This window comes from Diadema antillarum, unplaced genomic scaffold (genome assembly GCF_040938485.1).
Source record: "Diadema antillarum isolate AM-2024a unplaced genomic scaffold, OU_Dant_1.0 seq00000248_RagTag, whole genome shotgun sequence".
Taxonomy (NCBI): Eukaryota; Metazoa; Echinodermata; class Echinoidea; order Diadematoida; family Diadematidae; genus Diadema; species Diadema antillarum.
The window spans coordinates 1,766,366-1,791,870 of record NW_027271292.1 but is presented as its reverse complement, the minus strand read 5'-3'; the positions used below and the strand labels follow the sequence as shown (position 1 = coordinate 1,791,870).

At 36.8% G+C, this 25,505-nt stretch overlaps 1 protein-coding gene across 1 annotated transcript in view; it reads right to left on the bottom strand.

The window, feature by feature from the left end:
* Window positions 1–18,814, bottom strand: part of LOC139729655 (protocadherin-15-like) — a 39,146-nt gene extending 20,332 nt beyond the window's left edge. Inside the window, exons 1-19 of the mRNA XM_071640582.1 lie at window positions 18,788–18,814; window positions 18,137–18,232; window positions 16,126–16,236; window positions 15,554–15,664; window positions 14,320–14,463; window positions 13,712–13,814; window positions 12,841–12,953; window positions 11,981–12,181; window positions 11,158–11,307; window positions 10,267–10,455; window positions 7,894–8,096; window positions 6,659–6,794; window positions 5,798–5,883; window positions 5,182–5,266; window positions 4,583–4,711; window positions 3,629–3,934; window positions 2,428–2,646; window positions 1,540–1,659; window positions 769–894 (exon numbers count right to left, since the gene is read on the bottom strand). Coding sequence (XP_071496683.1) covers window positions 769–894; window positions 1,540–1,659; window positions 2,428–2,646; window positions 3,629–3,934; window positions 4,583–4,711; window positions 5,182–5,266; window positions 5,798–5,883; window positions 6,659–6,794; window positions 7,894–8,096; window positions 10,267–10,455; window positions 11,158–11,307; window positions 11,981–12,181; window positions 12,841–12,953; window positions 13,712–13,814; window positions 14,320–14,463; window positions 15,554–15,664; window positions 16,126–16,236; window positions 18,137–18,232; window positions 18,788–18,814 — 2,655 coding nt within the window. The remainder of the gene's footprint in view (window positions 1–768; window positions 895–1,539; window positions 1,660–2,427; window positions 2,647–3,628; window positions 3,935–4,582; window positions 4,712–5,181; window positions 5,267–5,797; window positions 5,884–6,658; window positions 6,795–7,893; window positions 8,097–10,266; window positions 10,456–11,157; window positions 11,308–11,980; window positions 12,182–12,840; window positions 12,954–13,711; window positions 13,815–14,319; window positions 14,464–15,553; window positions 15,665–16,125; window positions 16,237–18,136; window positions 18,233–18,787) is intronic.
* Window positions 18,815–25,505: the final 6,691 nt, after the last annotated feature.

The window sequence follows — 25,505 nt, the reverse complement described above, 5'->3', positions numbered from 1 at the left end:
AAAAAGGCTGTCGGCTCCAATTCGCAAAAATTTCATGCCGCGAATATATCATGTTTTACAGTACTAGACTCCCACAGAAATGATTCATACCAGTTTCTTTTTGTACCCAGTAGAAACTCCATCCAGAAGTACAGCTGTTATATGCTTACATATAAAGACCATAAAGAAATCCAGTTGAAACCCATAGACTTCAAGCCAACAGGATGTCCAATAGCCAGGTCTAATTGGTCCTATTTGTTTGTTGGTTTCGAGGTGCATGCAGCATTGGAGCCCTATACAGGGTCTTCTATCGGTCCTATTGGTTCCTGTTGATTCTGCTGGTTTCTATTGGTTTCCTATTGGAACTATATGATAGAAGCTAACCTATAAATGCAGTCTACTACAGCTCATTACAAACATAATTCTACTTCTGTTTTCCTTGCCATTGATGGAATGCAGTCGCAAAGTAATGCCAACAGTGTTTGTTCTGGGCATTTTGCTTCATTCTGTGTCTGTAAAAAAACAAAGCTTCTTCACTACCATACAAATTATTTGGTGTCAAATCCTTTTCTCATTTGAACAGACTCCAGATCCAATCATCATAACTGCAGCCTGGTGTAATGATCACCAATGGGTAGATTGAAAGGAATCCAAGGAGCTAAAATGTAAGCATAGAAGTAGATTTAAGGAAACACACCTTCTAAAATGATACCAAAACATTTGGTAAATTGGTGCATAAATAGGTACATATTTGAATTCATAAAGGTACAGTATATACTGTGTACTTACATTTTGCCACATGGATGCATTATACAGGCTGCCTGCTGTGTAAACATCCCCTTGGGTGGGGTCTGTAAATTCAAACAGCTCTGAGGGTGGAACGAAACTGTACGTCACCTGACCATTTGGAGTATCCTGGATTAAAATGAATAATGCTTGACTGAATGTACACTGATTGACAAACAAAACTTAGTACATACATGAAAGTGTGGAAGAGATTCAATTTCTGCTCTGAAGGTAGATGTAACTGTTGACATTGCTATGGGGAAAGCTTGATAATGAAGTGCCACTTGATAGATTTTTTTTTCAAAATTATGCATATTCAACTCTTTGCTTGCCATGTTCACACTACCGACTCGGTCAACAACTTGCCAACTTTGCATATTTCACTCAAATGCACAACCACACAAAAAGCAATGGATAGATTGCAATAGGCCAAAGTACATTGAAAGCATCTCAGAGTTACAGGTTGGACATAATATTCTACCATACACCATTGCTAAGCTTCCAATTTTCTTCACAACTTTGCTGTACTGCCTTTCTACATAAACACTTATTCAAAAGTTACATGACTTTGGAAAATTTTTTTTCTTCCAAAATTGCTCATGCGTAGTGGTCTCAAAACAATGTGGCTCACACCTATACTGTAGAGTGGCACACAGAGAGTTAGGTACACTAATACTGAGCATCAAATCTATTCAGAATTTAACATCTACATCATTGCCTACATATGTGTCACAGATGTGGAAATATGCAAAGCATGCTGCATAGAGTACTTACTGGAAAATCCCCATCAAGTGCCGTGATGTTTGCTATGATCAGGGTTCCGACTTCTGACTCACGTGAAGCAACCACAAAATAACTTTCCTCCTCAAATTCAGGAACATTGTCATTTTCATCCTGGGGAAAGAAGAAAACAAGAACCACATGAATTATAACTTATAAGCATTTGCATAAATGTAGCACTAAATACTTCTAGGAAATACTGTCAATGAAGAGGTCATTGACCTTTTTCATCAAAACGATTTACTGTAAAACGAGGAATTTTCGTGTGCATTTCAATTTCGCGAATTTCGCGAGCGCCAAGATTCGCGAAATTAAAATGCACGCGAAAGTCCTTGTGTACAATATACGCATTGAACGCCAGTGGCATTTTGCGAAAATTTCATGCCACGAAAAAGGCTGTCGGCTCCAATTCGCGAAAAATTCATGCCACGAATATATCATGTTTTACAGTATGTGACTGAAGAGAGCCATGGGACCCAACAAACATTAAAATCTCCGGAGATCCAATGTGTCATCAATTTCATTGCAGGACAAAAGTGTGAAGAGAGGTTGTAGAAGTGCAATAGTGTATGTAGTGCATTAGTAATATTGGCGGTATTAGTATTATCATCTTTACAAGCAACAGGAGTAGTAATAAGAGTAGTAGTAGTAAGAGCAGTAGTAGTACTTAGTAGTGACACACACCATGTCCATGGGTTATTCAGAAAGAAATACACTGTATACACTCATATGCTCTTACATTCATATATGTCCATACCTATTGCATACGATTAATGAGTTGAATTTATGCATTAAACTGCAAATTGCATTTCATACGGAAAATTGTCAAGATCAATCAGGCATAGAGTTTTAATCAGTGTGATTTTAGATGATTAAACTCACCATGACTAAGACAGTAACGTTGGCTACAGCGGTCAGATTAGATCCATCCACGTCCACATCAGTGACTGTTACCTCCAGATAGTACATCCTCGGTCCCATCTCATAGTCCAGTGGGACGAGGAGGGAGAGGTTTCCTGACATCGGGTCAATGCTAAATATGTCGATATCGCCAGCAGTGATGCTGTACCTCAGACCAGCGATGGAATCCCGATCAAATGCCTTTAAACAAAGATTTAACAACAACAGAAAAGTTATGTTTGAGTAAGTGTTTATTTTCATTTCAATTGCTGGCATACAGTTGACAAACCAATAAAATACACAACCGAAGTTCTATTTTTGACTGCATAAAGATCCAGTGGACAACATTTTCTACACATTTTGGTATCATTTGAGCCAATATCATTTGGTTGACAGGAAAATGGAAGAAACAGTACTTATGCACACTATTTTCTCCTTATAATTAGGAACAAGGACTTTCTGGAATCACATGGGTAGAACTATTTCATATAAACCAACCTGTATCCACACTTTAGTCTAGAGACTGAAAAAAGTAGGTGTGATTATATCCTGAAATACTTTTCAGTGCTGATTTCAACATCAGTTTTAGAATTCATAACCTTAAAGTGTCTAAATTTAGTTTTAATGCTACGTAGTTTGCTATTTAAAGTGTCACGGTCATCTGTATGTCCTGGGGTCCATTTCATAAAACTTGTTATCATTGACAACTGCCACATTTCTATGACAAATTTGCTCTCAGCCAATCAGATGCAAGGATTTCAGTAGCTTGTCACATCTACGACAACTTGTCACTGATGACAAGTTTAATGAAACAGGCCCCAGGTATACTATGTGTGCGATATCTTTAATAGTGCATTATTACATGCTAGGAAAAATTCCTCATCCAGTTAAAGATTAATAACTTATGGAAAGACTTTAAAAAAATGATATGCAGAGAGTACCATGCATTCCAAACCTTTCAATGTATCATTATCCATGTTTAGATAGATAGATAGACAGATAGATAGATAGATAGATAGATAGATAGATAGATAGATAGATAGATAGATAGATAGATAGATAGATATTGGTTTATTTTATCAAAACAAGAATGGTTCATCATTTCATCTCAACCACATCTTTTTTTTCTGACATTCTAAGCAGTTTGAAAGTTTGACTTCTGTCTACATGCACTGGAGCTCACCTGAAGAGCCAGGAAGTTCTCAATAGGAGTGTCTTCAGGCAAGTCGACTTCATACTCCTCGGGGTCAAAGATGGGCCGGTTGTCATTGATGTCCTGTACAATGACGGTGACGGTCAGTGTTGAGCTAAGGGAAGGGAAGCCAGCATCACTGGCCACGACGTCCAGCTCATAGCGGTCCTGCTGCTCCCGGTCCAGAGTGAAGTTGGCGAATATGTAGCCAGTGATGGCGTTGATGCGAAACGTGTCCGACTCCAAAGAGTACTGGATGCGGGAATTCCCCGTGAAAGGCTGGTCTCCATCTGTTGCCTGTATAAAATCCAAGTATGGAGTTGATTTGATGCTAAATATTTACACCTGGTACTGTAAAACCTGATGTCTCTGCTTGCATGAAACTTTCCTGACTATAGCCAGGAGCTAAGATTCGCGAAAGTAAAATGCACCATAAAGTGTTTGTCTAAACAACACATTGCATGCCAGTGGCAATTCCCCCCAAAAAAGGTCATTAACTTCAATTCGCAAAGTTTCATGCCGCAAATGTGTCAGGTTTTACAGTTAGTAAATAAAGTGCTCCCATAAATAGGCATATCTTGCACACCCCTGGAGTTTGTTTCATGCAATGCTGCTTATCTGTAAATTGTCCACTTCACTGAACTTATGGAATCACTGCCTCAAAAAAGAACGTCATATAGCAAGCATATCAGGCTGTAAAACTGTACCACATTGACATTGGTTATACCAAAGAATTCTAGCATCATAATTACTCAATGTGGTATGGTGAAATTGCCACTTATTTTACATCCTCATGCCATCTATGTAAGTAAGCGAGGGCAGGACCTCCGAGTTTTAATCTTGTTTTTATTTTTCAGCAATTGCTCAACCTTTAGTACAAATCTCAAATGTTATGATACTTCTTTCCTATATTCCCATGCAAGCTGGACTTTTCCATCAACTTACCACCACTCGTCCAACTTCGACATTACTTATTTGCTCTGCCACGAGGAAGGTGGTAGGATAGGAGGTGTTGAATTCAGGACGCTCATCGTTGACATCATTGATGATGATCTGCACAGTGACTTCTGAGGTCTGCATGAGAGGAGGGTTAAACGGAACATCAACAGATTAAATGTAATTTGGTCATCCTACATGAATGCAGCAAACAGATTTCAATTGTAATCAATCTCACTTCATTTGATAAGAGTGCAGTGATTTCATAAGCAGGGCTGTAATTTTTTTCTGTTTGAACACCAACTCACAACCAAATTCTCCAGTGCTAGAGTAATTTGTGTGACTATGATTCCATAGAAGGCAACCAAGATTATTTTAATCAGGTATAGAATAATCTCTCTGAAAGGTCATGCAAAGCTACCAATTGAAGGTTGAATAAATTTGATTCAGAAACAATTCAAAATATCTGGCTTTGTTCCCAAGCCACTAACGTGACACCATTACCATAACATGAATTCAAATCACGGTGGCCCAGTTCCATACAATTTCAAAATCCCCCAATCATTCAGAGCATGAAAATGAAAAATATCTACAGCAAAAATCTTTACCAAATTTCCATCAGAGGCAGCTACAACCAGGTCATATGATGATGTGACTTCTCTGTCCAGGGTGCCTCGAACACGAATTTCACCACTGGTGATTTAAAAGACATGCAAGAAAGAAGGGAGAAAGGTGGTATTATAATGCTATTTGATTGCAACTGATGGACAAAAATGCCCTTCATCATTGTATAAGCATTGATTTTTCGGTGTTTCCGTAGTACCCATGATAAAAAAAGAAACCATAGGCATACATACTGCACAAAAACATTGAATGATACATCCACTGCTTCATCTTGAATGAATATTAATCTGAATTTGTGGGAATAATTTGTCTCCAAGCATAAGAATATCCATTGTACTAATTTTTGAAACCTCTTCAATGATTCGAGGCTCTGTGAGTCCAGTTTTGATCATCTGTATGACACAAATTTTTACAACGATTAGATAAATGCTGTTAAAATAATGATTATAAAGAAGACAGGGTCATCATTAATCCATTGAAGACTTGTCCTGAGTGTACTCAGGTAGATGCCTATGGGAAATGCATGTTATAGTAAATTCAGCTTGTCCTCAACGGGTTAAAAATACAGTATTGTACCTTTCGATGATGGTCAATACTTACGTGGTATCGTCTTCAATCATAAAGGTATCATCTGTGTTGCCTGCCACGATGCTGTATCTTACAAGGTCCAAGTCAGGGTCACTGGCCTGCGAAGTGAAGACAGATAATTAATGTAACAATGACTCTAAGCTATCCATGAAATACCACAGTATTTTTCATTAAAGTTTTCACAGTAGTTTAATGACTGTAAAAGTAGAATTTTCAGGGTGTTGAAATTTTCAGCATTTCGCACAACCAGAAACTAGTGTGAAAAAAAAAGCATGCAAATATTTTTGCTTGCCATATGTTCCAGTAGTTGATGTCTTGATTCCATGCAACTAAAAACCCATGACGCTCTTCTTACCAGGCCTAACGCAAAAAATTAGTCGCTCGAAACCATCCACTTTTACAGTAAGATGATAATCTTGTTCTGAATGACTCTAGAAAAACCTCAGTGTCATGGTCCATGTTTCAAATAAGATATTTTGCTTTTAACAAAGTGAAATTTGGGTTCATCCACACTAAAAAATTTGTACTATGACCTCTTACAACATAAGCTATTCAAATTGCACATTGATATAAATCTACACAATGCATCTTCTTTGACCTACAGAATCAACTTTCAAACCAAAAAAGGCATCAAGCAATGTGCCTTACTCTAGGTGCCTTGTCAGAGTTAAGATTATTCTGCCAAAATTCTGTGTAACAGCAAGCTTTTTTCAACACTGATGTAATATAATTAGAAAAATATAGTGTCATAAGCCTCATATTCGCTCTAATCCCCTAAACTCAATAGAACACCATAAGCTGTGTTTACTCAAGTTACAATTTATGTATGCCACCTTGGTACTTTGTAAGCTCTCCATGACACACAAAACATACCACAACGGATATGACAAGGGCGTCGGCGGGCAGATTCTCAAAAGCGGTGGTGGAGTAGCCTCCAGGTGAAGAGAACTCTGGAGGACTGTTGTCCGTTGCTGGTATGACTAAGATGTCCACATAGACCAGAGGAGTTCTGTGGGCCGACAAAGAGGGCAGCAAACTTTAATCCACTGCATGAGAGGCTCATGCATTAGCTATGAGTCAAGTGGATCTTCACATATGTCATTTTATATTTTGCATTATCATCATTAGTTCATTTCTTGAAGAAGAGAGGTTTGCAGCAACACCACGTGAATGTAATCCTTGAAAGGACTGGTGTCTGGCAAAAGAAGACCCTAGAAAGAGGGGAGTGGAGGAGGGAAGCGACATAGGAAGTCATTAAAGGACAAGTTCACCTTCATAGACATGTGGGTTGAGTGAATGCAGCAATATTAGTAGAACACATCAGTGAGAGTTTGAGCAAAATTGGACAATCCGTTAAAAAGTTTTTTGAAGTTTCTGCTCAGTCACGGCTGGATGAAAAGACTACTATAGCTTGTGATGTCACATGAGTACAATGATATAAAGAAAGAATAAAGAAAATTCAACATATTTCCATTTTTCTCGCATAAGAAAAGAACACTTGACTTCTCTCTTTCAGAAGGCAGGGGGAGTAATATTACCCTTAACATACATCAGTAGCAAGACAGACAAATGTGCACTTTATTCAAAAAGTAAAGTTTTGTGAAATTCTCTTTTTATTTTCCTTATATAGTTGTACACATGTGACATCATACACTGTAGTAGTCTTCTCTTCCAGCAGTGACTGCGCAGATACTTAAAATATTCGTAACTTTTGAACGGATTGTCCAATTTTCCTCAAACTTTCACTGATGTGTTCTACTAATATTGCTGCATTCTCTCAATCCTTATGTATATGAAGGTGGACTTGTCCTTTAAGTGTAGCGATGAAAAATGCTGACACTCAAAGGGCAGTGGTGAGCTGAAAGACGAGGATGCACTAATGGAGACAAGAGAATAGGAGACAGGGATAGTTTAAAGGGAAAAATAGAGTGAGAATCAGGTAATGGGTTGGAAGTCGGTGGGAGGACAAAGAAGAACCACAAAGGAGGAAGGAGAGGGAGTAGAAAGTTGGACAATCATGGAGGTAAGAGAGTGACGTGATGAAGATGTGAAATTCTCTTTATCATCTTCATTACAATAGTGATCTTCAGAAGGGTCACCACGGTTACCTCCTGTTTGGGTCATCCGCATCCGTTGCTTGGAGAGAGATGATGAAAAAATTGGAGTCCACAATCGTCCCAGCATTAATGAGACGGATGACCACATCATCACCCTCTCTGATCACTGAGAAGATAGCGCTGGCTTCACTGGTGACAAACTCATACTCTACGACTGGTGGATTAGATGAAATGTCTGCATCAAGAACAGCAATCTAATAATAGCCAAAAAGAAGAAAGTACACAACTCTGGTGAAACATTCCATTGGTTGGATAGATAGGTCGATAGATAGATTGATTAGATAAAAAAAATCTGCATCTATTTATCTATCAGTCTGTAGATCCATCTTTCTGTGTATCCATTATCTGTGTATCAGTATTTTCACCATTTTGAATGTTTGTCTCATCTGTCTGTCCATCTGTCTGTCCATATGTCAATCTATTAATTTATCCAATATGCCTATCTATCAATCTAATGTATCAATTTCTTTTATCTGTGGAAAATTGAGCAAGGAAAATGGGATTCCGTCAAGATACGAACCTGAGACCTCTGGATGCTATCCCGATGGAATCCCATTTTCTTTGCTCAATTTTCCACCAATAGATAATATTCATTCTGATCAGTTTTTCTGGATGCTATCCCGATGGAATCCCATTTTCTTTGCTCAATTTTCCACCAATAGATAATATTCATTCTGATCAGTTTTTCTGTTTGCATTTGTTACATACTCAAAAAGCTGCATCACTTCCGTGATCCCTCGCATTTATCCCCAAATTGAATTATCCTTCGGGTTTATGCCAGGTTCAAGTGTGTACGTGTGTGTCACACACAAACACACTGCTATAGCTTCTGACCATTCGAGCATTGAGAATTTAGGGTGTCTGGAACAAACACTGAACTAGGACTTTCTATAGCTCAGTCGGTAGAGCATTGGGATAGCATCCAGAGGTCTCGGGTTCGTATCCCAATGGAATCCCATTTTCTTTGCTCAATTTTCCACAGATAAAAAAATTGATACATTAGATTGATAGATAGGTAAATCGGATAAATTAATAGACAGATGAGATAAACATTCAAAAAGGTGAAAATACTGATACACAAATCTAGACAGAAAGATGGATCTATAGACAGATAGATAAATAGATAGATAGATGCATCATACATACAAACACACATACATAGATGGACATTCGTTTATTTGTCAATTCTTTTGTGACAGAAATATATGAATATCGACTTCATCACACCCCTACACCTCATAAGAACTACATGAAACCACAAAAAATATTAAATTCATTAATACTGTACTGTATGCAGAATGTATCAAAATTGCAAATGCAAGACATTATGACATTCCACAATAATACCCCACTGCTGAAGAGACAATGGGCCGGATGCATAAACACTAGCAATTGCTCGTGCTACCCTTTTACTCGAATCCGTATGCATAAAAACAAGCAATTGCTTGCGAGTAGAAGATTTTGGTAGCAAGCACAAGCAATTGCTTGCTGCCCACAAGCAATTGCTTAGAGACCAAGCTATGCATAAAACATACCTTTTGCTAGCTCTTGCTAGCAATTGCTTACGATTTTCCAAGCCCTGGAAAATGAGCTTGAGCTTTTGCTTAACTGGGACGTTCCCTTTTAAGTATGATTTTCATATTCATGAAAAAAAGACCACACTTGTGCAGGAGTGGTATAAATCTACAAGAAATTACTCGTAAGTAGTGTAAGAAACTTTTTAGTTTCAACACAGGAATGCCCAGTGGTTAGCATGCAAAATGTGATGAAAAACAGGTAGGATGTCTGACTTTGGTGGAGAGCAAGGAGACCTCTCTCCACGTGCAATCTGGCAGATCCGGGCAACTGTAAACAGTGATGGAAATCAGCCAGTACGTGTGTGTGTAGATATGTATGCGCTTCTATGTGTGCATTTATGAGCAGGAAATGTTCCCGCACACACGTGCCCTTTCAAATACATGTTGTCACATTCGCCTTTGTTCTTGTGTTCGCACAGGCGTGACGTCCTTTTTGTTAAAAACGCAAGCAATTGCTTGTGCGGGATAAGCAAAAGGTATGAGCACAAGCAAAAGGTTATGCATATGGATTTAAGCAATATTGCTTGAGCTAGACCTTTTGCTAGACGAGCTTGTGCTTTTACTTAAAGCAATTGCTCGCTTTATGCATTTGGCCCAAGGTATTATACCAGTCAGATGTGGTAGGATATCTTTGAGATCTTTTATTTTCAAGGTGATAACTGATTTAGTATTTGAGGGTAATAAACTGGAATGCACATGCATTTAACGCTTTCATGAATAAAATGCTGAGATATGTCTTCCTGATATATTATCATGATTTGTGAAGTCATCACTCCGCTATACACACCGCAATCACAGTGAAGTTACTCTCAGCATTCTCCCTTAGAGGAACTTTGTAACGATTCACGTCGTCTCCGGCAGTAAACTGGTTGGGCACAAACTGCGGGGTATTTTCATTCCTGTCCAAGACGGTGATGTAGATGGACAGACTCTCACTGACCTGTCCCAGCATGGTATTGTTCTCCTTAGCAACAACCTACACGGGTGGGACCACACACAAATTAAGGAGATTAGCTGTGTCATTACTATTGGCAACCTGGTTGCATGCAATGCCAATGAGGAGCTCATCCTGTGTTTATTACACAGATAATACACATTAGTGAGGACATTAAGTAAGAATTATATAACAAAGCTACCTTGGAACAGTCGTTTGGTCTAGTGCAGGAAATTATCAAACCCAAAACTTGAAGAACTTGTCATATAACATAAATCACATATGACCTGTTTCTATAGAAGCTTGCTAAAACTGCTTACATTAATTCTCTGATTAAATATTTGTTAAAAATTTTGGACTCTAAGCTTTCCAACAATGGAAAACTTGCCTCACTTAAATTCAGATACTGCAGACATCTAATTTTGATGTATTCTAAGCTAATAACCTCTGTCAAATTGTTTAAGACAGGGTGCTAAAAAAATAGTTTTGTTCTAAAGCCTTATTCGAAGTCAATCCCACACAACATCCAAAACTGTTACTGCCAGTGAATTTCGAGAGTTCATTATCCTTTACTTCACTGATTTAAAAAGATTTAAATCCAGAAGTATCAATAACCTTGTGAGAAAATATGCTGTTTTGAGAAGCTTAGTCAAAGGAATTATATACAAGACATTCAACATCCAATCCATTCTGTTTGTGTGTGTTTGTTTGCTTGTTTTGAAGAGGTACAGAGAGATTCCTTACAGATATTGTGTAGTTGCTTCTCTCTTCAGCATCAAGAGGTAGAGTTGCCCCATTACTGAGAACGAGATACCCTCTGTCTTCTCCGATGCTTTCCAGGACAAAGGTATTGGTGGTGTCTGAAGTGTAGTACTGGAGCTGGGGAGTTTCATCCTGCATTAGCATGGAAAGAAGGGTACAACGCTATGATAATGATTTCAATATACAACTCCTGGAGATTATTGATTCATCATCAATTATTTATCATTTTCAAAAGCATTTCATCACTGGGCTGTCAAGACCATGTACCTCAAATTTTGGTGAAAATGACTTTTTTGTATTAATGGTCAGATAATCAGTTAAGTGATGTCCTGTCTGAATCCTAGCTATCTTACCAAAAAAATGAAGTGAATTAAGTTATCACTTGCAACAATTATTTGGCATTTAAAATACCAATGGATTATTTAATCTCTTTGAATATGATAACAAGAAGATTTCTGCAAACAGAATTGAGTCAGAAAATAATTAGGGAATCTCTTTATCATCTCAAGTGCTTGGAATAGTATATGAAGAGTTTGTTTGCAAAAACCGATAAGTCCATATTTGCCAAATGGAGATATTTGCGATTAAAGGTCAAGAAAAATAAAGAGAATAATAAGAAAATTTTTGCTTCTTTTGACCATAACTTCAAAACTATACCTTTATATGTAGTGACCAATATATCATTTAAAAGGTATTATTTTGTACTTTATGACAGAGATCGTACTTCAAAATCTTCAAAAATGGACTTATCGGTTTTTGCAAACAAACCCTTCATATATAGATGAGACAACACTGGATTACTTACAGGTTCCAAATCAGGATCGGTAGCTTGAATAACGAGAGGTACTGTTTGAGCAACATCCGCAGTGACTTGAGTGCCAACGGGCGAGTTTTCGTAAATGTAGCCATACATGGCTATGACGGGAAGGAATGTGGGACGCTGGGAGTTCATTTCTAAGATGTCAATGATGACTGTTGCCCTGGCAACACTGGCACCTTTGCTTGCCTTGAGGGAGAAAGAGAGCAGAGAATACCATGAATCATGATGAAAAAGAAAGATTTGTTTCATGAAAGACGAGTTAACTTCTACAGAACGAGAGTATCAAAAAGAGCCAACCAATATTACTACATCTCCAATATGTATCTCACAAGGGCTAATAAAAAAAAACAAATCTTCCAAAGAAGAAACAAAATATAACAGAAAAAAATTGCATGTTCTTTCATCATGCACACCATTTCTTGTCGTGTACAGTCTACAAAGAAAGCAGACTCTTGAGGCATTGCAGAAAAAGATCTGTAAGACCATCTGCCTATTGGGTGATACACAGAAACACCCCTGAATGATATAAACATAATCATTATGAACTTGAATTCTACTCCCATGTGAGCATTGTATGTGAATAAAGCCAATAATGTGAGGCAAGAAATGTGCACAATTAAACTTGTGAACCAGTCTAGTTACTTCTGTAATAATGATGCCTCATGTTCTATGCATTTTTTTTTTTGTATAATATGAAAAGAAGTTTGACACAGCTATAAAGTTATGAGATTCACCAACTCAGAGTGCTGTTGGCATATAAACACAATTCAAACACATCATATCATATCAAACTGATAAAGGCTCTGTATATATGCATAACATCACCATTTCAATCTAGAACTTACGGTGACTTCCATAACAAAGAGATCATATTCTGAGTGACGAACAGTTTGAAGCAGCGTTACTGAAGCATCCACTGGGTCAATAGCAAAGTACGACATATAGTTTGTAGGAGATCCTGGAATGAAAAATAAGAAAACAGTTAGTTAAAAATCACAAAATCATTGAGCCAAAATACAAGCTTTGATATGCTAATGTCCTTTTGGCTAAATTAGAGACTGATAAAAGAGAAATATAGAAAAATACTGAAGTGGTGTCACTCCCTAGGTTTATTCTTCTTCTATATAACACTCAAAGGGATGTACTTGTTTTTATTCACAGTAATGTTTCTGTTTTATTATTCTTCATCCCAACCACAGTACTGACATAATATATTCTACTTCTATTGTTTGGCTTTAGCCCTTTCTGCACTGAACAAAATAAACATGAATCTTAGAAATCTTCCACAAAATACTTAAATGTCTAATAAGAGCTGAATGTATCTGTCAAACAGGGCATATGATACTTTGTAGAGTGAAATTAATCCCCCTACCTGAATTACATACATCATGTTCAAAATCATGTATTCATCTATATCAAGATGGGTCTTTCATAACAAAAATTTCTTTCATTATCAAAGCCTTTTCAACACATACAGTCATAAAGTACTGGGTAATGTAGCTCCATCTAAACCAGTGTCAATGAAGAAACTATTATTGTTTTTCCTCATTTCTGCTGCAAAAGTGTAATTGTGTAGCACATATTTGCAAGTACATGTATCTTATGGGCAAGTTCACTGGGAATCTGGCTATACTATAATAGGACTCACGTAGCTAAAAGAAATTTTAAAGACAGACAAACAGGGGCAAGTAGCATCAAAATAAGTGTGATTTGTACCTGCTGTAAAGGAGTAGACTATAGGCTGTGGGTTTTCCCCTCCACCTGCTACATTTACTGCTTGGATTGGTCCTGGGTCAAAATCTATCGGTTCAGATCTCGGCTGTTGGCACAAAAGGGAAAAAATGGCAAATCAGGATTTATCACAAAAATATATCAGATTAACTCTAACACTTATATCTGTTCAGAGCAGATTTATACACATGCCACTGTGATCTCAACACATGGAACAATGCATCTATTTGTGTGAATGATTAAAAAAAGGAGGCAGCATGCATGAACAACATTAAAATCTATTTAGCATCATTTTCCACTTGAAATCTAAAAGAGTAAAGCAAGAGAATGAAGTTGAGTTTACAAAAGTCTGATTGGTTTGTCTGCATATGCAAAGGGTTAATATGATATGTTAAAATCACAACTGCAGAAATGACCCAAGTCTAAGCATTTTTTTTAATTTTCATTTGCACAAACTTTCACAAATAACTTCATGACCAAATATAAGCTTGACTTAAGTGTAAGTAGTCAAATAGCTTTTCTTCATGAATACAGAAAATGACTTAACATTCACTGAAAATTTCAAATTTGACACGGTTTAAAAGGCTACTGACCGTCTTTTCCTGTATGGTGGCCTGATATTGCACATCATTGCATGTGGTGACATTACAGGGTATAAACTGTGGGGCGCCATCATCAACGTTTACTACATTGATTGTCAGTGTCGTCGTTGTCGATCTCGGAGATTGTCCGTTGTCCTGGGATGAGAGAGTCGATGAAAAGAGGAAAATCTGTTCACTTGTTTTTTTTTGTTTTTTTTTTGTTTGTTTGTTTTTTAAGAGTGTAGAAGCTTGTACAAAGCATATGTCTGCATTGAAGGTCTGTGACACAATCTATCACTCATTAGTATCACTACATACACACTCATTCAGTGATTAAAAGAGATAAGTGATAATAAGAACAAGGAATGTGAGAGACACAAACATGATATATTTCAGTTTTGCTCTTACATTGTATAAGTTGTGCCTTATTCTGATAGTCATGTCCTCATTTTATCTTTATTTTTTCTGAACAGCACTCAGTATGCTTATTGAATTCATGTCAATCAAACTGTCAAATGAACATGTGAATTAACTCAATGAATATAACTGTGAAACCAGCTTTGTTTTCAGGCACTGTATTTACAGCACTGGATCGTCATTTAACTACACTGCACATCAGTTAATGACTGATTTTCCATGTGATATTGCTCTATATTTTGAAAGCAATTACTGAAACGTAATCCTCCACCTGCTGTTCAGCATCTTTTTCATTATACATGTAAAGACTGCAAGAAATTAGGGTAAGTGCAAAATCCTCTAAAATTTCATCAGTTGTGTTTCCTGAAAATGTGTTGCACGTTTGCAACAGCCACCCGAAAAAGAAAAAAAATGAATAAATAAATAATATAAACTGTGATTTTGGTTCCACAAACTCTGTGTCATTATTCTACATGTCATCACTCAATCATGCATGACTCAGGAGTAGCCCATTTGGTCTTGGAATAAAAACACAGTTGCTTTCATTATTTTTATCATACGAACATCATTGACTGGGTTATAGAAAGTTGCTATTCAACTTATGTCAAACATGACATAGAATAGCATTTAAGCAGGCCTTCACGATGTATGATGAAAAATGTATAAAGAAGAAATCCTCTACTGTTTGAGCACTAAATATAATGGAAAAGAAGCAATGCATTTGGCATCTAAGCATATCCTGCATTATAACACTGAGAACCATTGCATTGGATTGTAAATAGAATTACACATTACAACGTTTCCAAGGCAAAGGCGTGCTTTATCTTACCCTTGCTTCAAGACCAAGGACAAACTGCGTTCTTGTTTCATAATCGAGACTCTGCAGTAACCACACTTCTCCTCTTCCTGAACTTGGTATTCCAAAAAAGGTGCTTGCTTCCTGCATGACGGTACAAATTTGTAACAAAAAGGAATGGAAATAAAGACATTAAGGAGAGAAATTACATATATTGTAACAATAGACTCCACCAGAAGGAAAGTGAATCAATTTAGGTTAAGATGAGACTTCAAAATGCTATTCAATATTCTCTTGCAATACCGTGACAAGACCTTGCAAACAAATTGCAGAAAGAATATTTTCACAGTTATCTAAATTCAAATGCAAATGCAATAAAGACATGTTAAAGACACACTCGTAATATTTCAACAGGATGCAATTTGCCTAACAGCTCACAAATCTCAGCTTACAACTGAAAAATACTATAACAATATCTCAACAGGTTACAATTTGCCTAACAGTTCACAAATCTCAGCTTACCACTGAAGACTACTACGTAGGAAAGGTTACTTGCAGGAATGAAAAATGATAAAAACAAACCAAAATACAGCACAAAATCTCACCGGATCATTAGGATTTTCGATGACTCGATAGAGTCTCTGACCATTGCGACCATCACCGTCGTTATCATCGGCTCTGATGTCAGAAAACACTATTGAGTCTACAGGGGCATTCTGTAATAAAGAAACATTTCAACTGTGCTGTTACTTGTGGCAGATCCTCATGTTAACTCTTTATGTGCCTTGAATGATGATTGGCAGAGAAAAACCCCTTGACATTGTCACACTGTCCAAAGTCACCTAGCATAGGAAGGGTTAATCCGTTACATGCTTTGAGTGCTGCTTAGCACAGAAAACCCCCTACTGTTGTAAACAATGTCCAAAGTCCCTGGCACAAAATGGGTAAAACATTTTTTTTTCTTCCTCATGAGGGTTCTGTCACTTAAATCATCATTTTGATTAGCTGAACATTTACTGAGGAAAGATTTTATTTCTAACTTCAGTAATCATACCAAATTAGAAAGAAAAAATGTCAAGAAGTATAGAAACTAGAAAATTTCATTGCTATTATATATTACAGCTCTTTTGACAAAAGTCCTGATTTGTCTATGTTCTAACTGCATACTGCTTGATTTAAAGTACTATTATTACGAAAATAAAATACCACTTAAGGTGATTAATACCCCCGCCCCGTGACGACAGTCTTACCCAAGGAATGATCTTTCCTTGATCTTCTGCCATTTAAATGCCGTTACCATGGCAACGCAGCTTCCGACACGTCCGAAAAATATGTCTTGCACATCTTCCCACCAAGACTATTGTGTGTGCCACATTTCATAAGCTTTTGTCAAAAACTGAGGAAGTAGTTCAATCCACAAGATCTTTCCTTGATCTTCCACCATTAATATGCCGTTACCATGGCAACGCAGCTTCCGACACGTCCAAAAAATATGTCTTGCACATCTTCCCACCAAGACCAACGTGTGTGCCACATTTCATGAGCTTCAGTCAAATACAGAGGAAGTAGTTCAATCCGCAAGATCTTTCCTTGATCGTCTGCCATTTATATGCCGTTACCATGGCAATGCAGCTTCCGACACGTCCGAAAAATATGTCTTCCACATCTTCCCACCAAGATCAAGGTGTGTGCCACATTTCATAAGCTTTGGTCAAAATACTGAGGAAGTAGTTCAATCCGCAAGATCTTTCCTTGATCTTCTGCCATTAATATGCCGTTACCATGGCAACGTATTTTTGGGTACTGTCAAAAAATGCGTCTTGCACATCTACAACCAAAGGCACACATCTGTACCAAGTTTCATGGAAATTGGGCAAAAACTGAGGAAGTAGTTTGCAACACAAAATTTTCCATCATTTTGGCTCATAATATGTGAGCTGTTACCATGGCAACATACTTTTTGTCACTGTCAAGAAATGTGTCATGCTGACCTATATCCTAAGACAAACATTCAATATGAATTCCATGAGAATTGGAAGAACACTGATGAAGCAGTTTTGCCATGAAGCATTTTGCCCTATATTTTACCAATAACATGCCATTACCATGGCAACGCACTTTTTGCCACTGCGGAAATATGTGTCTTGCACATTAACATATTCAGACGAACATCTGTACCTAATTTCATAAAAATTGATCAAAAACTGTGGGAGGAGTTCGCGACGCAAGATTTGTACCCATTTTTGCCCATAATATGCCGTTACCATGGCAACGTACTTTTGGGTACTGTCAAAAAATACGTCTTGCACATCTACAACCCAAGGCACACATCTGTGCCAAGTTTTATGGGAATCGGTTGAAAACTGAGGAAGTAGTTCGCGACGCAAGATTTGCAACGGACCGACCGCCCGACCGCCCGACCGACCGACCGACCGCCCGACCGCCCGACCGTCCGCTGATTCCTATATACCCCCTTCAAACTTTGTTTGGCGGGGGTATAAACATGCTAATCTGAACTGAACTGGTCTGAGCAACTGCTGTAAATGAAAAGCATTTGTTGCATGGAAAATAATCTTATTTGCTAGATAGACCTGACCAATCTGATTCTGTACTTACCTCTGGTACAGAAACGGTGTATGGCGCGCCAATGAAATATGGCGTGTTGTCATTTGCATCCACTATCGTAATGAATATATCATAAGACCACACGATCTGGGGGAAAACCAATGGAGACATAGAAAAATTGCACATATTCACATCACAGCTAAGATCGAGTTTTCACTGTACTCACATTTTGAATAAAGATCATGTGATCAAATCACATCTTATTTTGTATGAAGGCTTTCATGAATGCACAATGCGATATGAAATTTCATCAACACGGTCAATTCTCTATAACGTAGACCTATGAATAAATGGACAACTTATAACTAAGTGACTATATATACTACTCACTGATGATATACATAGTGGTTTTAAACTAAACTTTTAACAGGAAAACTGCTTAAAAGAATGCGGAGAAGATTCAGTAGAGTAACATCACAATATAATATATTTCTCATGTCACATTGTATGTCTGTAAAACGGTACTTTCATCACTCTCAAAGAAAAATACAATTATGATAAGTTACTTTGTTTCCAAATATTTTTTCATAACTACAACTGAAAAAGACAAAACTTATTCTAGTCACGATTTTTGGATATGTTACCACAAAGTTTCTATTTCATTTTGTTCTTCAGAACACTACAGAGTGAAGATTTACTTACATCTGTATGTCGGCAAGTAATGGACATCTCAATTGTATTCGAGCCAGACTGGAAGAAAAAAAAAAGGAAGAACATTAATGTTGAATTCACTTCTATATCAATTGCCAGAGGCATAATCGACAGAAAAACATCAATCAAAATGATTATAATCTGATCTGATCCAAGAAAGAATATGTGGTGCACAGTGAAGTGTTCTACTACCAGCATTCTACTGCCATGGAAACTTTCCTGGATTTTAATCTCATCTGATATCATACGTTGTGACATTATACACCATGATACAACAGAATAATATACAATCATAAATCGATACAGTAGAACCTGTGTGATGTGAATACACACAAGTAAACAAAGGTTACTTAGACATGTGGCCACTAACAACAGGCTGGTTGCCAATTTAATTGTATAACAAATTTTTATGCAGAACTGTCACATACAGTGCAACATAACAAAATATGTATCCATCATAAGACTGTGGGATTTTATGCACTGCAATATATCTGAAATAAATTTGTGCAAACAAAACTGAGCTATTTGCAGTTGCCCTTATTCTTGGTTAGCAATTGTGCTTCCTTGAATAAAACAGGGCCACAATGTGAGATGCAGAACTCTGGCAGAAACTTCATTTCAGTTACTGGTACAGCTCAGCATTGTAGGCATACTTATGGACACACAATACACAGTATGCACTTGTAAGTGTTTAATATTGAAGAGTATTGTATTTCACAGTTATCCATATGATGACACAAATGGTATCCCGGGGTACCAAATAAAAATCAGCCATTTTGTAGAATTATTTATTTTTTTAAAAAGGTTGTACCCTGGGTGCCAAAAAGAGGAAATTATTTTGGTGCTGGAGCTAGCCCGCGCTAGCCACTGCATCGCACTGCACTAAAGCACACGCTAGTGGTATCGCAACTTCCATGCACGCATAGTATAACATGCAGTGGCATGGGAATGACTATGTACACGCACACACAGTGCATGCATTTTTCTCTGGCTGTCCTCGAGTGGACATGAGGTGGCGCTACACAACGCGGTTACCCGCAGTACTACGGTACCCCGGGGTAACGCGTGATGCATCACTTCTATGTGTGAATAAAATAATGAATATTTCTACTAAACACATTGTTTATCATCTCATCCATTTAATGGATCATAACATTTGATTATGTTTAAGTGCACCCTGTACATGCATGTATTGTACTTGCTTTGTTGATACTATGATATGCATCACTGAAATAGAAGTTATACCACCAATGTGGTTTACACTCACAGATGGGGTAAGAGAGAGTGAGAAAGAGATAGATATATAGAGAGATAGAAATATACATGGATAAATAGAGAGATAAATAGATAGATAATTAGATAGATAGATAGATAGATAGATAAATAGATAGATAGATAGATAGAGAAAAATTCATAGATGCAGAGAGAGATACAGACAAAGAAAGAAAAAAAGACCAAAGAAGAAAGACAATGATTAGATCAACTGATACTCTGTGATCTATCTATTCACTATAGCCCCTTCAGTGTTTCCACCGCTGTTCAACAGGGCACTGCCATTTTCATGCAATTCCAAGTTGAAATAGCAAAAAAAAGAGAAAATAAATAAATAAATGAATAAATGAACAAAAATAAAACAAAACAAAATTGTACAAACTCACATCAGCATTAACAGGTTGGGCCAGGGATAGTCTCAGTGTTGAAGGGTCAAAGGTCACAAAACTGCTTGGCTGTGTGACAATCAGCGTGAGAGGTGTGGGATCTGACGCCGGGGCTGGCCGAATGGGAAGGAAACCAATCACATCACCTGAAATTAAACGAATACAAACAAACAAAAATAAATTAATGTATGACGCTCATGCTAACTGGAAGATCCATGTGAGAGGTAGATTACGTGGTATTATTTGCTTGTTTCATTTTCATTTTCTATCTAGCGAGATGGCTGGGTAGCCCATACACAGCTGCACTAGTGGTCTTCTGAGGTATACAGCCATGCGCACTCAGGATGGAGCATGGTCCATATTATGCACCTTGATCTTCACAATCAATTGATGAAGTAGGATCTCTTATGATAATTGGTTACACTCTCTCACACATGAAACCTTCATTATTATGTCCTATATCCAAGAGATAGATTTTTTTTTCCATATATAGAGTGGACAGCATGATAACACACAATACTGCTAAACAGAACTCATGGGGATCTGAAACTGCACCCAAACTCGAGCCATTCTATAGCAAGATTATTATCTCTCACCTTGTTCATGTACTGTGTATTGCATGCCAGTTCATATATGTGTGAAGGTTGCATTCATGTTGTAATCAGAGTAGATATCTTTACATGATGTTGAATTTGGAAACAGCACAAGACTTGCAAAATTCATGAGTAATTACAAAACACACACACACACACACACACACACACACACACACACACACACACACACAGACACATATGGCATAAACAGGTACTGAAACAAACAATTGGGCTTTGAAGACACATGAACAAATCAGTCTCATGATCAGTGTTGATATCATTAAGTGAATTTTAGAATAGGATTTTTAATGTATCAAGTGAATATAGCCAGAACTTCCATTTTCTTTTATGACTGAACTTCGTGTACACAATGCTTTAGACTTACCTACTGATGCGGTTTCATTGATTTCAAATGACATGGATCCACTTAAATCTCCATCTGTTCTCTGACAATCTGTAATGAGAAATATCACATGCAATTATGTTTAATGCCTGAGAATGTCACAATCTGAAGAGACACATGACAATTTCTGAACAAGAGATCAATCACCTTCCTTGTGATTTGTATCACATCAATATATTGAGTCACTTTGTGTAAAAATGGCACAGTCCTGGCAGCAGGTGTTTTGTCACATGTAGCCCTTTCATAGACTTTGTAAAAAAATACTTTTAGGAAGCCTGTTGCTGACTTTTCACTTCATGTTCTCCAGCAAACTACACAACATGTACTCTAGTTTTAATATTCTTTAATACTGTACACTCTGAAACAATGAAGACAGCTCTCATTATCTTATGATCAAGCCAACCATTTTCAAAACTGGAAAATGATGTATATCAGTTTCATCTATTACTCAAATAGTATTTCATTAGATTGCTCATGCATAAAATGGATGTACAAGATGACTTGCATGCATTCTATATGGTTTACATAAGCACACTGCTATCATAGTCGAACATTTACATCATATCATATTCAAATCATTAGAAATCATGCAAACAACGTGACATGATAAAACAAGATACTTACATGGAGCTAAGTCAGGGATGTCAGTTGATGGTTAAGGAATAAAAGATTAAAGGACAAGGTTAACAATCAGGCTATGTACATGTCGCAAAGACTTGGACATTAAATCACAATCAATAACATATATACATGTATGTTATCCTCCATACAGAAAAATGACTTTATGGGAACTCAACAATTTTCTCACACATGTCAACCTTTGGCAAATTTCATATAGGGAAATGGTTCACGAATTTGAAGCAACATAATTATAGACAGCAAGTTTCAAAATGCACTCAAGAGTAAGCTGCTTGTTAGACTTGAAAAGTTTTGGGTCACGCAATACTGATATTTGTGACCGTGCATCACAAAACCAACGAAAAGTAGCACCTCTTTATTTTACATGGGGACTCAAAAAGGTGAAATGGGTCAACCGAGTCAATCTTGAGTTTTCCATATTTTCTGAAAGAGCTATCTTTTTTTTCAGATTATTCTTTAGTTTGGGATCATAGCATGAATGGGAAAGTGTGTTTTCAGCAGTTTTACTACAACCCATTTTGGGGGGAGAGTAGAATGATCAGGTATGTCTTAGAAGCCCCTTCTCATTTCTTGAAATCCTTTGCACACTCTTCACTTTCAAGTCTAATAACTTTTGAAAGGATAACACTACTGCTTTGAAAGTTGGCATTGATCATGGACAGAATGTATTAATAGAAGATTTTCAATTTTATCCTAATCTGATAATCCCTTCATTGTTGTTGCTACAGTGATTTACGTCCTGTGTTTTGTCCCTTTCATTGCACAGCTCACACGGCTTGGTAAAGATTAAGCGCTTGAATAGACCATGTACTTCAGAGCCTCTTTTCTAAGTTCACACTTATTCAGAGTGTGTGCTTTCTTTAGAGTATTTAATAAGGTTAGGAGAGTCCATTTGAGCTGAGTTATACATCATTTTAATGCATAGAGTCTGCTCTTTCAGAAGCTGCCCTTAACTAAAAATCCATGTCTGGCGACTTTTTGTTGATTTTGTGGTGCAGGGTCACATTTACAGGCAATATATTAAGATATTAGCAAGTCTGTATGAGTCTGACCCTGACCTCTGACCTCTGACCCCTAATTTTTTTTTCAAAGCTGGCAAAGACCATGTCAGTTGATTGGTACGTTACAAAAGCTTCCATGTGGTGGTTGGAAATAAATACCAGTATCCATCATTAAGATGATTTTTTTAAAGCAAAACAGAGCTGAAATATTGCATTTCTTTAAAACAATTAATGTCAATCTTTTAGTTCTAATCAATTATTCTTATATGACTATATGATAAGAAAGGTTAAAGGATTAGACTATGTAAAGCCTACACTTTGCAATATAAGGCAAGCAGTTACACATTAAGACACTGCTTCTAGGAACCAGGCAGGTTGTGTATGAAACCTATGGGAATTAACTTATCTTGGGGGCAACATGCTTGGATTGCATATAATTTAAGATTAGTATGTAGAATAGTCCCAAATATACTTGAAAAGGTGTCTATGTGAAGTGCATGTTGCAAAAAAAATCTACTTGTCCTCAATGAGCAGCATCACAACTTGAGCTGGTTTGCCACAATCAGTTGTAGATCTTTATAGAATTGGGAAATGATTAACCTCAATATAAGTTTTGACAAGCCAATAATAAAGATTAGATAAGGAAAATCAACTATAATAACTATTATTGTTAGTATAGACCAATGGATACTTACACAATTCTGGTACCTGTCTCTTTTCACGAACTACAAATTGCAGGAAACAACATGTGTAGATAAACATTACAAAATGTTAATAAGACACATAACATCAATTACATTTTGACTCATGTTAATGTCACTGTGATACCATCATAAATTAGTAACCAGTTACCCGTGGTTATTGTTTATGTCCACACAAAATGCATTTGTATTTTCATGCATACACTGAACTTTACACAACATTCAGTAATTGCCTAGAGAATCAACAGAATAATATTTCTATTAGATGTACTATCGAATCAAGTCCATCCTTGATCACTGCTTTATATTTCCTTGCAGTTCTGGATTAATTTTAGTTTGGGGTATAAAGTGAATTATTTTGAAAAGATCACAAAAAAAACCCTGATTTATTACTCTACCTTTGAATGTCTTGGCTATTGCAACACAATAACTTTGCATCACTGAGTTCATCTAGTGGTTTTCAGTGAACTATATGAAACATTGCTATATAAACAACTGCATTGCTGCAAAAGAATTTTCTAACATTATATGTGTAAAATCCAGTGAACATTATCTTCAAAAATACTATGATTACAAAAAAGAGGATTTTTTTAAATAAAAAATGGTTACTTCATAAAGAAAATATTATACTGTTATAACAGATCTGTCAAAAGGAATAAAGCATTTTAATAATAAAAATCTTTTCTTCTAGTTCCAGTTCAGATCTGATGGGGTTTTTTTTTTCACAGCGCCTAACTTTTTTTCTGAACAGAATGAAGTTGAATTATAGGTCTAACCACATTAAACCATGTATTACTGACCATTTTCAAAAAAAGGGTAATATGCAAAGTTATACAAACATACCAGAGGTTAAGACCACATCATCGATGAAAACAAGAACTCTATTTTGTATGTACTAATGACACAGGTTAAACATCTAGATTAGACAGTTTTATCACATACATGTACACAAATTTTGAGTGCTGCAAGTTGAGCACATTTCATCACATAAGGTCAGGACTACGGTATGTCAAAAGGTTTCATCGACTACAAACAAAAGTTAGATCTCATACTTACAAAATGGCTCTCCATCTAAAGTGGCACCAATGTTGACCATGAAATAGAGGATGGGAGAAAGAAAAAAGAGAGACATGGTTAGGCAATGTGTAAGTGCAAACTGCAGGCCACTTTTTTTTTTATTATTTCCACTTTTTACTTACGAGGGGGGGGGGATGAGGTATGTTTCATTTGTGTATATGATTGAATTATATTGAATTATACTTTTATTAATATAGGTTTTCAGCATTTATGTGCACTGGATCCCATGGAAGAACAGTTCTAATCATTATAATAATGAATCTGAAACGGGCAATTCATCCACTTTGTAATCTGTCTTTGATTTATGCATGATTTATAATATGTATTGTTTTGTGTATTCTTTTAATGTGAAATAGATAAACAAACAAACCCACAAACTTTGTAAATTCCATTAAAGAGCACAAACAGGGTGTCGAGTATAGAGAAGACCATCATATATGTAGGCCTACCATAATTTCTTCCTTTTAAAGGGGGAGGTCATGATGGAAGGAGTATTTATCTTTGTATCTATCTATTTTTGCTTCTTCTGTTAGCAATGATTAATGGAATATGATTATTAACTTTTCATGGAAAGCTTCAAGATACGCTAAAGACAAAGTACATTTTCAGACAAGGTAGTCCACTGAGTGTGTCA